The sequence below is a fragment of the Eptesicus fuscus genome, chromosome 5, assembly GCF_027574615.1.
Source record: "Eptesicus fuscus isolate TK198812 chromosome 5, DD_ASM_mEF_20220401, whole genome shotgun sequence".
NCBI lineage: Eukaryota > Metazoa > Chordata > Mammalia > Chiroptera > Vespertilionidae > Eptesicus > Eptesicus fuscus.
In genome coordinates this window covers 71186076-71200599 of record NC_072477.1, presented here as the reverse complement: position 1 = coordinate 71200599, position 14524 = coordinate 71186076, and the positions used below count along the sequence as shown (strand labels likewise).

Here is a 14524-nt window from a genome sequence, read left to right as displayed (position 1 = left end):
TATATATATATGCTTAAAGCTGAAAAGCAGAAAAAACAAAGTGAGTTCTTAGGAGCTAAGAGAAGAACGGCAATACCCACTCTCAAAAGCACCCCCATACACTTCCTCTTACACACACATGCCCAAGCCAGTATGGTGGGAACGTTTTCATATCACTGATAAGAAACTACCAAAGATTAAAAAAGAGGATTAAAAATCAAATATGTTACAGAAACCATGATTTCCTAATTAGTTTGGAGAAAGTAAGGAAATCAACAACAAAAGGTAGTTATAATATTAAAAAGGTAATCTATTATTTTTCCAAATTCTAAATAAGAATTTAGTAAAAATTACCATAAAATAAGTATTACTTGTTTTATTCTTACAAATGAACTTACTATTATTATAGTACTATTAGTATTGTTATTATTTTACTAAATAGTTCACTAAATTCAAAACAGCAGTTGTTTCTTTTTAATGGCATAGTAAAAATAGCCAACACTAATAATACAAGGTAATAAAAAAAGGGAGAGAGAGAAGCATAAGGTATTTTCTATGAGGTAGTTAGTAGACATAAAATTGCAGCTTAAACCTAGAGTATTATTTGTAAAGTCTAAAATATTACATTTGATATTTAAAATATATACCCCAGCCCTAGCTGATTTGATTCAACGGATAGAGCATCAGCCTGTGGACTGAAGGGTCCCAGGTTCGATTCAGTTCAAGGGCACATGCCCAGGTTGCTGGCTCGATTCCCAGTAGGGAGCATGCAGGAGGCAGCGATCAATGATTCTCTCTCATCATTGATGTTTCTATCTCTCTCTCCCTCTCCCTTACTCTCTGAAATCAATAAAAATATATTAAATATATATATCCCCCAAATAATGACTCTACTATGATCTCCATCATCATTTATTTGATGAGAGAAAATTGGAAATAATTTCCTAATACTGCTAAACTTAATAATGCCAATATTAAATACATTAGTTGATATCAAGGAGGAGAACACGATATGGCTATTCAGAAAATAGAACCTATCCGAAAAACTGAATTGCAAATAACATTACATCTATAGCTGTTAAAAACAAACAAACATATGTATCTATAACTGCATCTGTGTTCATACACATGGCACATTAGCATACAGTATATTAAAATTCTGCCCTCTTTGCAGCTGGCTATCTATTGCAGGTAGCCCCATTAAATTACTGGAAACTGACTTCTCACAATAATAGGGGGGGAAATCACCCTATGTTTTGAGTTACATGTCTAAACTGCCCTAATACATATCTCTTTGGCATTTTTCCAAGAGTGAAATGCAGTCAAAGATGGGCAGAATGCTACTCCCAGCTTGTATTCACCAAATGCCAGGAACTATAAAAACAGAATTCCGAGTTGAGTTTCATATACATTAAACAGAGACTGAGAGTTTCACAATACAAATAATGCATGTTTAAACAGGTGTTATTTATGGAAATCAATTAGGTAATATGTATCAATGGCCTGAAAAATAATTATGTACTTTGATCCACTACTTCTAAGTCTACAAACCTATCCTAAGGAATTAATTTTCAAAAATGTAGATAATAATTGATGTACCCATATCAAAGTGCTATTATTTACAGTAAAAATTAGATTCAACCTAATTTACAAAAGTAAGAAATCATCAAGGAAATCATCATGTAGCCACATGATGGAGTATTAAGTAGCCATTAAATTATGTTCATAATGAAGTTTTCATGGCATGGGAAAATGCTCCTGATACTTAAAGTTAAAAAGCAGTATACAAAGTTATATACACAAATGATTACACACACACTCATACACGTGTATGTCTATGTATGTGTGTTAAATATATATGTGTGAAAAATGTCAAAATGTTAACACTGAATAATTGAATTTTAAGTAAGATCTTCATATATTTTATACTTTTATATATTTAAGTTAAAAACACAGTTGTTATAAGTATCAAAGAAAATTAAATAATAATTTAGATAAAAATAAGACAAGAAGAACAATATAAAAACCCTTCAAGTTTATGGTAATGGTTCTTCACGAAATAAAGAAATTGTGTTTGTCTGCAAGAGGAGTATGAGGAACTTAGTCTCAGAAGAAAAAAACTCTTTCTTAGGACTACATAAGAGATAACAGGCAGCTTTTAAAAAATCACGTAGTTAGGCATGAAAACAACAAATAATGAAATAAAAGTGCAGAAAAATCAGGTCTATTAGAATCTAATAACTAGATAAAGAAAACAATGCCAATGTTATTTTTACTGTGCAAAAGTATCAAATAATTGCAGCAAATAAGTTATTAAAATAAATTATAAGGATACTTAGTTTGAGGATGGCTACTCCAAGTCTTAGGTTAAATATAAAGAAACTAGTTACTATCAAATCATAACAGAACAAAATTTAAAGAACCTTATTTTGTTTTCTACAAAATTGATAGCTATAATGACTGCTTCTTTTCTTTGCTTTTGTTAAACCTAGTTAAAACACATTTTAAACTGTTCAGATAATGAACACTATGTACTTAAATCTACCTAATAAAAGAGTAACATGCTAATTGACCATACCTTTGCGACACCCACCAGCCAATCAGGAGTAAGCATGCAAATTAACCCAACAAAGATGGTGGGTTAATTTAAATACACAGGCACCGAGGGGCTGGGGGCGGGGCGGGACGCTTGCAACATCACCATGGCGACGATGCAGGTGTTCCACACCACCCCAGCCACTCAGGGCCTCTGGGCAGCGTGGGAAGGCGGAAAGGCAGCTCTGGCCAGAGCGAAGGCGCTGCAGGCAGCTAGGGGAAGGAAGGCCCATTCTTGCACGAATCTTCGTGCATTGGGCCTCTAGTATTTGTATAATTCACAAGCTATGTCTTTTATAAAACAAGCTACTATGTTACTAGTAATTAGTAATCATAAGTTGTAACTCACTATATTTTCCCTGAACTTTGCTTGATTGTAAATGCTTCATAATCATTTCCATTTCAGATTGCCTAACTGATCAATTGATTCCAAGTCAATAAAAACATGGGGCAGCCGAAACCGGTTTAGCTCAGTGGATAGAGCGTCGGCCTGCGGACTCAAGGGTCCCAGGTTCGATTCCGGTCAAGGGCATGTACCTTGGTTGAGGGCATATCCCCAGTGGGGGGTGTGCAGGAGGCAGCTGATCGATGTTTCTCTCTCATCGATGTTTCTATCTCTCTATCTCTCTCCCTTCCTCTCTGTAAAAAAATCAATAAAATATATTTTAAAAAAAAAAAAAAAAAAAACATGGGGCAAAGAGTAGTCACACTAAATCTGTCATACAAAATCAGGAATTCAGTGAATGCAGTGATTTACATGCAGTAGAAAATCAGTTATCAATTAATCATAAAGGAGAAATCATCAACGTAAGTTTGGCATCTTAAAACTTGTAAAATCTTCACAAACTAAATTAGTTTTACCTAATATATGAAACTGTATATAATAGCGTGCAGGAGAAACCAAGCTTCACTTTGTCAAACACCTTATAGTAGTACTGTGGTGAAACATTAAAAACTAAATAAATATAAAATGATCTGCACTTTATTGGGGAGGACCAGGATAGGGAAGAAACATACAAACTCTAAGACTAAATTGGTTAAAAGTAACTGATAAATTATTTAAAGGTATTAATCAAAATTATAAGCTAACTCAAGAATCATAAGTATAATTCCCAAACAGGCACAGCTAGAGTAATACTGAACCTTTAAAGACCACAGGATTCTTAGGAGAAACTCAGTGATAAAGGTCAGACAAGGAAGAATAAATGCCAAGTCAGAACAAAGAGGTACACTAAAAGAAATATGAAATATTTTTACAAGAGCTAAGCATTTATCAAAAATAATCATTTTGATGAATACATAGCAGTAACTTACTCCCTTAAAACTCAAATGCTAACTAAGTCCTTGAGACAGGCACTGTGCCTTAATTATTTACATCTCTAGCAACAACAACAACAAAAAGCCTGAAGCAAATTATGAGGAAATAAAATGTTATGTTAACATTCTTCAACTCACACTGCATGTGTACACTTTATGAATAATGGTTACATAGTGTGTGACTTATCTTTGTGCCTCTTGCATTTATCATTTCATTGAAGCTCTAAAAAAGCATATAGGATAAAATCATCTGAAGAAGTTTCTCTTCATATTACTTTCACATATAAATTTTTCAAATTCTTAATGATGTGTACATTTTCTGCCTATAAAGCTTTCATAGTTGAGAAGTTTTTAATAAGTGGGCACTTGAAAGACCCTTCAGAAAACTGAACCCTGGAAAATATTCAATTAAATCTGGTATCAAGTGAGGGTAGTCCAAAACATATATATTGAAATGCACAAACTTTGACATCACATTCACCAAAATGCCAAAGAAACTAGCACATGAAGCACTATGAGAAAAGACAATCAAAGACGAAATAGGGAGCAGTAGAATTTCTACCACACTAAGCCTTAAGACACAGAGGGCATGGTTAACTTATCTAGAACTATGTCAACGGATAAATCATGACAGAAAGCACTGATCTTACTAACTTGGTTAAGTATGAACAATGCCCTATTGCTCCAATGCAAGAGAAATGTTATATCTAGTGCCAAATAATAACAATAACAATAAAGTAATATTTAACATTTATTATGACTTCCTTTATTATCTATTTTACATGGATTTTGATCTTAAATGCTCAAGACTACCCTATTATGTAGGTACTAGAGGCCCGGTGCATAAAAATTCATGCACTGTCAGGGAGGTCCCTCAGCCCGGCCTGCCCCCTCTCACAGTCTGGGAGCTCTCAAGGGCAGGAGGCGACCCGGTGATCAGGGGAAGGCGACACCCCCATCACACCTCTGCTGCTGCCCCTGCCGGCAAAGCAAGCCTCGGCCAGCCCTGGGCAGCTAGGCAGCCGCCATCTGAGGCTTGCCTGCGCCTCAGGCCAGCCCTGAGCGGATGCGGGGCAGAGGGGACTGGGGGACTCAGGAGGCAGGCACGCGGAGCGGCTGGACCAGCCTGGGGGCGGGCCTGGCCATGCCACACGCCTGCTGCCCTGGCTGGGCTGAGGGGACTGGGTGCCGCCAGCTTGTGGCTGTGGGCACTGCCATCTTTGAGGGCGGGGCAGTCAATTAGCATATTCCCTCCTTATTGGCTGTGGGCGCTGCCATCTTTGCGAAAGCGTGAGGTTCAATTAACATATTCCCTCTTTATTAGATTATTAGATTATTAGATAGGATTACCACTAGCCCAATGTACAATTGTGAAAGCTAAAGTGAAGAGAAGTTGACTAAACCAAGGTCAAACAGCTATCCTGTGGCAGAGCCTGGAATGCAGACAAGTCTCACTCCAGAGTCCACACTTATCCTTTGGAGGCAAAACAAACAAAGAAACAAACAAACAACCACCAATATATCTTGCCACACACAATATTGTTTTTCTTAAATATACATAATTATGAAGATATCATTAGTCATCATTAAAGTAAAAAATTAAAATATACAGTGTAACTGGTTCCTCAACTTCTTTTTGGTCTCTAGACACTGACACTGGCAACATATTAGACCTCATCACAGTCCAGTGATGCAGTTGAGGAGAAAATACCACCCAGATAATCCTAATATACCCAGAGCTGTCTGCCCCACCTTGAGAATTCCACAGGATGCATATCTATATCTTTATTTGTATGTAATACTACTTAAAGCTCTACCCAAAAGATTTGTGACTCCAAGAGATTTTTAAATAAAATGTATATTCAAAGATTTTGCCCCATTTCTTTCATGCAAAACTCATGTAAAAATTAAATATCATCACATATTTAAATATCAACTCATAATAAAGAAAACTGAATTAATAAAAAATTAAAGCATACTATTTTTTCCTCAGGTTTAATCTGTTTCATTCAGCAATAGTAATGATCTCATCTTATATTCTACTACCTTGAAGAAATTTAAAGGATTTTTTTGAGGACTGCTATAAAACTATCATTGACATTTTAATTAAAAAAAGAAATGTATGTAGAATAAACAGAACATTTCCTCTAACAGTCTGCAGTGGCTGCTTCATTGCTTCTTTGTACAGTCTTGGTAAATTATGCAGGCTCTCACTAGACAGAGCAGCTGTATTTCACTATCTTCAGTAATGTAATCTACATTTATCATTATTTTAATTAAGCAGATTCTTAATTTGGTACTTTCACTGCAAAGAAAAAATATATTATTCTTTTTGTTTTGGTAGACAGCATCTTGTCAGTCTTGTAAACCAAAATTTAACTTTAAATATGTTGCTTACTGCAACTGGTCCTTATTTTAAAAAGAACTACCACATTCAGTTTATTACTAAGAGCCTATTCATTTATCAGCTTCAAACATTGGTTCCTTCTTTATAACGATAAAAAAAGACATTTTTGCAGTTCTCAATTTTAACCCAAGTGATATACTAAAAACAATATGTGGTTTATTATAATATTAAATTCAAGGTTATTCAAAATCAATATGAAGCACAAATAAGAACTCCGTGAGAAAAACGGTGCTTTACTGAATGTTGAGAAAATTCAATCCATAAGTTCTCTGTGCAAGATTATTTTTATCATCAGGTCATCTGAAGTGTCTAAATCTTTACCTAAATCCATTATTATATAATACAACATCTTTTAATTATCTTGAAAACAAGTTCTAAATTTTTTATTAATTTCCCATTATTATTTGTAGTTGTAACCATCTGGTTGACTTTTAAATAATAAATTGATGAATTAAACTGGAAGTGTGCTTGTTTTAAATGGTTCACAAAGAAACAATTACTGTAATATTGTACTGTCACATTAACTGTACATTTTAATACATATAGGATCTCAAATATTATATGTCATAAGAGAAAGCCTGATGTTCAAAAATATTTTATTTCAGCACACATTAATTAACTGAGCATTTATGTGCCAGGCATAGAATTAGGTGCTTTGAATCCAAACCAAAGAAGAACAAAGCCTTTGTACACACACATATATGGTATACTATTAACAGGTTTTTAAGCTTGCTCCTTTGAAGGGGAGGAACATTAGACCCCCACCTCCACTTCTATCAGAAAAGCTCCACTTCGGTCTATTTTTAATTATCATTCTTTTTGTAGCTGGGTGAAAAATAAGGCTTCTAAATTACTATTAAGAACACTAGTAAATGAAAAGCATCCTAAGTGTTCCCAGATACATTAAGAGAAAAAAATAAAAGACTCCTTTATTTTTGAGTTTCATTTATTATCAGTTTTTACATGTTGCCAAATATTGGTTTGTGGGTAAATGTCTTTCTACCAAAGTTAAGTTTATAAAGATGGCCTATTTCAGAAGTTTGGGAATGAGGTCTGTAAGGAATTGAAAGTTAATGTACATCTCACTTTGTCAGTCCACATCACCAAGAAATGCCATGCTGGCTTTCAGATTCATATACATCATCAAAAGTTATGATATAGTAATTTTTAGGAATCTAAAATGCATTAATGTGTTCTAGATTTATATTGAAACTTTCCCATTAAAAAACAACAACACCCCCCCCCAAAAAAAACAAAACACAACACACACACACACACACACACACACAAAAACCCTCCACTTACCTTCACATTGTGATTTTTGGCATAAAATTGCCATTTGAGCATGTATAATGACTTGGCCAATTTATATACATTATCTGTAATCTCTCACCAAAACCTCAAAAGATGAGCTATTTTTAGCTCCCATTTTGAGGATGAGAAAGCAGGCTCGGAGATTAAGAAATGTGTTCAATATTACATAGTGAGTACATGGAGAAGCTAAGATTTGGGTCCATGCTCTTTTTACTAAAATACTTTTAGAAGCAAAATAAACTTAGCTCAAGTAATTTTCTCTTCTAATCATAGCTAAATATGATGTCTGCTTTTATTATCACCTAATATCTTCATATAAAGTTGTGTTTTACAACAAAAAAAATTAGCTATCAACATATACAATATAAAAAAAGGTAACCAAAAAAGGGAGGAAGGAAAATCTAAAATTTAAATCAATGCTAATGAATGGCAAACATGCTAGTCATTGTGTGACTCCCTTGGTTTGAATTTAAATAATGTCATGTATAAAGCCTGGGCTACACAATTCAGGAACAAGTAAAAGTTAAGTTCTAGGCAGCCCACTCAGGCTCTAATTAAATAGAAGAAAGGAGTACAAAGGAACTAAATTATTTTTTAAAAAATACTCCTATTGGAACTCAACTTCAAAAAGATATTTCATGAAGAGACAGTACAGCTTGCAAGATTCCTCTATCTCAAATTACTCTGATGAATGTCTGATAAAACTTGAGATTTACCACTGGGTAACAACAAGAGGTAGCCAATAATTCTAAATGAAAACTCAGAATGGTCTTTTGTTCCCTTTGTTTAAAGTAAAGCCGCTAGTGAAAAACAAGAATGTCTACTTAGGAAAAAGGAGTCTCTTGTCTGGGCAAAAATTAAATTTAAACATCCTGCTCCTTACCTGAATATTCCAAATCCTCTACCTTAAACTACTGTTCTCTAAAAGACTATAGAGGGCACTGTTGCATCAGCTTTGAAGCTTTACAATAGAAGCTAGAAAAACTGTTGGTAATGTGTAATTTCTTTAAAGAGTCAAAAATGCATGGAAATCTACTAGTCTAATATAAGGGGGAAAAACAAAATGTATGTTTTTCTAAAATAGGCTGGACTTCAATGGGGCAAAAAAAAAAAAAAAGACTTAACAAAAACAACTGTCAAATTGAGAACACTGCACTGCACACATTTTGCATTTCCCTTTGTAGTGCTTTCACGAGAAAGGTAACTAATCATAGCACCTCCTTATCCAATAGAAACAGCACCCCAGTGCAGAATCCTCTTCACAATCAATAGCAAAATGAATGTGGCACCTCATGCAGTCCTTCCATAATTCTATCAGCAGAAAGAATGCAGTCTGTTTGCATACTTTTGTCTAAAAGGCCAATTCCATTTGTCCCCTGTTTGGGTAAAATAGCAGCTACAGATCAATCATTCTCACATGAAAGTAAACATACTACATAAAAACAAAACAAAACAAAAAAAACAAAAAAGGATCAAAACTGAAATCTTCACCTTTTTTAAATTTAATTTTATTACACATAAAAACTCAAACTCAAAGCAAAATAGAAAAAGGAGTTTTCCCTCTTAAGCATGCATTTTGTGATATTGTGCAATAGTACTGAGATATAAAATAAATAAGTTACAATACTCACAAATCTTATAAGTACATATTGAATAGCATTCAATTAAGCTTCCATATATTTTCTGTTCTCTCACAGAATTTCTGTTACAATTCTTTGAAACTAAATTCAATTAAGTAGAGCCAAAGAGTTTTTAATACAATGTATTATAATAAGACTAGTTTGCAATGTATTATAATAAGACTAGTATATAAAATATAAGGCTTCCTATTAAACAACTACCATTTAACTTTTTCCATTTATTTATTCACCAAAATTTTAAATTTCTGACACTACAAATAATACAAAACTAAAATGAAAATTAAATTATTTTGTTTTGGTAATTTAAAAATAATGTCCGAAACTGCTGAACTTCTGTAGAAACACTAATCTTCCCCATAAAAATTACAACATCATGACTAGGCAACTAGAGATAATATGTAAAATGAGAAAGCAGTCTACTCTATTGATGCACATCAAACCATAATACGACATCACATGTTAGATAAATCACCATCAATACAGGTATCATCAGAAAACTAAGGCCTCCAATAAAGAATCCCAAATTCCCTAAGAAAACTGTATGCAACTCATTTTGTCACTCTCAAACTTCCAGAGAGATTAACACCTTCTCTGAAATTAAAGTGCAGAATTGTGAGAGTGTTAAAAAAATTCTTCAATAATACATTAGCCTACTCATAAATCAAAAAGAGAAGGGGCTTCAGATGGCATGCAGATTTCATTTTATTATAAAAGCCCTAGTTTAAAAAGTTATTTTCAACCAATAAAAGGCAAAAGTAAAGCATTATTAAAGTGGCCACCACTGACTCTAAGGCTTTCACTTACTAATTTAATCAAAATGCTACTTGAGTATCAATTCCTTAAATTATTAATTTATGAGTTTTGCTTAGTCTCCTCCTGAGGCAAGGCAGGTTGTAGGTATGTTGAATGCATGTAAATAAACAGAAAGCTTTTATTATTAGACTATTATAGTCAAACTTAACAAAACAACCATTTTTAATGAACACTGAATACACAATCTTATGTACCAAGTTTATATAAACGGGCTATATAACTTAAAAAAACTGTAAGATTCTCTAGGAAGTAAAGGCACAAATTCAGAAAAATTAAACATAAGCCTATTGCTTTTCACTGATCTGATAAAATGCTTACAGCAGAATCAAAGTGCTGCTGTGACTATGAAGAGTATGTCACATGCAATTTCAAAGAAATCTAAGAGAAAATGTCTTGAACTGTGAGAAAATTTATTTGCAATACTGCTTTCCATCTTCCATAAGGATGTTTGCAAAAAAAACCCAAAAACAAAAAAAACAAAAATCAGGTAATGTCTTTTTAATATTCAGTATATTTAACTAGATATTTTAGTTTACTATTATAGAAAGAAACAGCATATTAAAATCAATTTTAGTTAACTCTAATTTATGCAAAGCTTGATTGTAAGCAATATCTGCTAAAAGGATTCAGCATTGTTGATTCATATACAAGCATTTTACTTAACTACATTGGATAATAGCAGTGCTCCTAAAGGAGTATAAAAAGCAAAGTGATTAGCAGTCATTACTGTTAATTAGTGCTCACATTACATTCCTTGGGATGAATCTCCTTTAAGTTGAGTACATGGAAAGTTTATTTTTGAAGAACTGCCAAACCTTGCTAGGTAGGTATTAGAATAAGCCGTCAACTACCACTAAGCAGAATAAAAAACAGGGGCAGATCAGAATCCAATTAGTATGTAGAAGTTTTTAAACAGGAAAAGAGTTGAGGGGAATGAGTAAAACTGGAAACTCATACTTCACATTCTGCAATCTCACTGATAAAAGGAGGAAATGTGTGTTTATCAAACTTGCTGTGAGTGCACAGTTCATTTGGAGTCCTGTAAACAATCGCTCGACCGCCCATTTCCAAATGCATGTGAAAATCTTGGAGAGTCAGAGCATCATATTCAGCAAACAAGGTCACTCTAGTGATGCCCTGGAAATGGGAAATTAGGAAAACGTGGCAATCAGAGGTTTAGGGCTGACCAGAAAAAGCCCTGAGGCTGGCTTACCATCTTTCACCACCAGTCAGGCTGTCTCTGCTTATTCAGTATTAACACAACAGGGCTGCAAGTGAATGAAAAGAACTCCACACACCTAACTGGGACATAGGCTTTCTTGTTTAGAAAATGATAGGCATTTGTCACAGAAAAAAAAGAAGAAGAAAAACTCAAACTCAGCTTTCAAGAACCAGCTCTGAAAGAAAAACAAGCTCCTGGTGAACCTTCAGAAAAGGACCTGGAGAATGGCGACATCCTGTTGATTATTGGGTTTCCTTTCTTCCTGTACCATTCTGTACATTTTAAAATGGAGTCCAAATATTCAACAAAGAGGTCTGAAAGCATGCTTGCTATAAGAAAGAAATTTAAAAATCCAAATGTGCAAAAATTATATAAACACTTTTAGTACTTTAATATATACATATATACCCTTCAGACATTTTATATTCCCTACACATATATTTGGACAAATATATTTACAAAAATGTAATTATACCATATAGAGTTTTGGTAATCTATTTCCTTCTCTTAATATATACAGATATATTTCTGCAACTTTCTTTTTGATGCTATACAGTATGCCACTGTTTTCTAAATCTAAGAGTGTATCCTTTGTTTTTTCCTTAGAATAAATTCCCCCAAGTGGAATGGCTTAGTAAAGAGACAGTGCATTTTTTTGTGTCTGATGAGTTCTGTGAAATTACCCTCAGAAAGGCTTAACCAATTTACAGGGCTACTAGCAGCACATGAGGATACCCCCTTTTCCAACCCAATAGCATCTCTACATCTGTGAAAATGGTATCTGCAATTTTGAATTAGTGAGGCTGAACATTTTTGGACTTTTAAATTTCTTTCTCTTTGGAATGCCTGTTCATGTCCTTATCCCATTTCTTTCTTTGGAAGCCAGCTTTTAAAAATACAAAAGATAGCTAGGGATTCCTTATCAAACAATACCTTAGAGGATCAGCAGAAAGATTATTTTAAAGAGGAGATAGTGATTGTATGATATTGAATAATCCTGTTAAGGTCTGTAACTTTGGATAAAACTACTTTAAAACATATTAGAGAAGGGGCTGTCACAACCCACCCAAAGAGAAAAATCAAAATTAAAAACTGATTTTAATTTTGCAAATATCACCTGAAGCTACCTTTGCTTTCCTTAAAAAGGAAAATCTGGCATCATCAGCAATGTTTTGTTGTTGCTGTTATCTTTTTACTTTCATATTATTCCAGGGAACAGTATGAATATTCAAAAAATTCAAATTGCCTTATTAGCTATTTTTATACATCAAGAAAATAGATCCTAACTATGGGTGATTGACAAGTTCCTCACACTATTATCTTGGATCAAGAACTTAATTAAAATGTGTCATTCTGGAGAAAAGTACCAAGTATAAGAAAAAAATAAAAAATTCCCTTGACCCCAAAAAGTCCATTCAATTTAGGACTTCTTCTCAAGGAACCAAGAAACTGACAAAGTAATAAAATATATGAATTCTTAATTCATATTCAGAAACAGGTACAAAATAGAATGTAATTCAAGCTGCAGATAATGTCTTCTCTTTTTTAGACAAACAATAGTTTAAAAACTTGAAAAGCTGTTCCTACAAAGTGCTTCCCAAACTATGTTAAGAACCACTTTTTAAAAAAATTTCTAAACCTTTAAAGACTGAAACTTCTGTAAAATACAATTAAAATGAGTTACCAAAAATTAAATTTTAAGAGGATATAAAATACAAGGCCAAATTTTAATTATTAAAGTCAACACATATAAAATTACTCTCAATGATTATAAAAGTTTCTCAATGCTTAGTTTCAATTTCTATAAATAGCTGACCTTGGACCAATAACAAACACTTCATGGACTAACACCAGCCCCTGACCACACTTTGAGTAGCAATGATCTAAAACTACTGAGCTCTGAAATGAAATGAGATCAAACACTGATACATCACTTTGATCTTAATGACCCACTCCCCTTTATCAAACCACATGCCTGCCCCTCTGTCTCACTGTTAGGTAACACATGCCTTACTGGTTTATATGTGTATTACATATGTATTGTAATATGGTAATATCTGTATGAATTAATATAAATATGATGCTGGGAGGCAGCAGAGCACTGTGATTAAAAGTACACATTCTACCACTTTTGAGCTGTGTAACCTTGAACAAGTTACTTAAGTTCTCCGATCTCAGTTTACCTATCTGCAAAAAGGTATACTAAACCAGGGTTGATATAAGGATAAATTAGAATACAATGTATAGAGCATATAACAGTGCCTGGCAGGTAGTACTACATAAACAACAGCAATTATCCTGTCTAATAAAGAGGGAATATGCTAATTGACCCTCACGCCATTGCAAAGATGGTGGTGGCCACAGCCAATAAGGAGGGAATATGCTAATTGACTTCCCACCCTCAAAGATGGCAGCACCCACAGCCAATAAGGAGGGAATATGGTAATTGTCACGCCCTCAAAGATGGCGGCACCCACAGCCACAATATGATGGCACCCAGTCCCCTCAGCCCTGCTACATGCCTGCCTCCAGAGTTCCCCAGTCCCCTCAGCCCCCCAGCCGCCCAGGGCCGGCCCAAGGTGCAGGCAAGCCTCGGATGGCGGCTGCCCAAGGCTCAGGTAACCAGGGCCGGACAAGGCTTGCACTACCGGCAATGGCAGCAGCAGAGGTGTGATTGGGGCATCGCCTTCCCCTGATCGCCGGGTCGCCTCCCGCCCCTGAGGGCTCCTGGACTGTGAGAGGGGTCAGGCCGGACTGAGGGACCTCCCCTCCAGTGCATGAATTTTCATGCACTGGGCCTCTAGTTATTACAATAAGACAAAAATAATTGAAAATTTCATATGGCTCTGGTTTTACTAACAATCAATATAAAGAGGAAACCAAATGAGCTGCATGATTTACAGTAAAAGTACAGCTCCATACAATAAAAACTGTCCAATATTTATAGTAAAGCTAACTATTATAAAGACTAAGTCCTGAGAGAAATTTCACCCTTGGATCACCATAAAGTTGAATGTGTGATATGGTGAAAATTCTTAACAGCTTCCCTAAAACAACATACAACAAAAAATTTTGAGCACCTCATATGGACAAGGTGCCATGATGGTCATTGCAGAGTATCCAAAGTTAAAAAACATAGTCTCTGCTTTCAAGAGGTTATAAACTAACAAGGAAGATATATTATACTAGAGGCCCAGTGCACAAAATTCGTGCACTGAGGGGTTGTCCCCTCAGCCT

At 34.5% G+C, this 14524-nt stretch overlaps 1 protein-coding gene across 2 annotated transcripts in view; it reads right to left on the bottom strand.

The window, feature by feature from the left end:
• The window catches only part of DPH6 (diphthamine biosynthesis 6), a 167048-nt gene that overhangs the window by 122815 nt on the left and 29709 nt on the right, over positions 1 to 14524 (bottom strand). Inside the window, exon 4 of one of the 2 annotated variants that reach the window (XM_008142972.3) lies at positions 11017 to 11202. The exons of the other annotated variant lie outside the window; for it this stretch is intronic. Coding sequence (XP_008141194.2) covers positions 11017 to 11202 — 186 coding nt within the window. Of the gene's footprint in view, positions 1 to 11016; positions 11203 to 14524 lie in introns of those variants that run through there. 2 annotated transcript variants of the gene reach the window in all.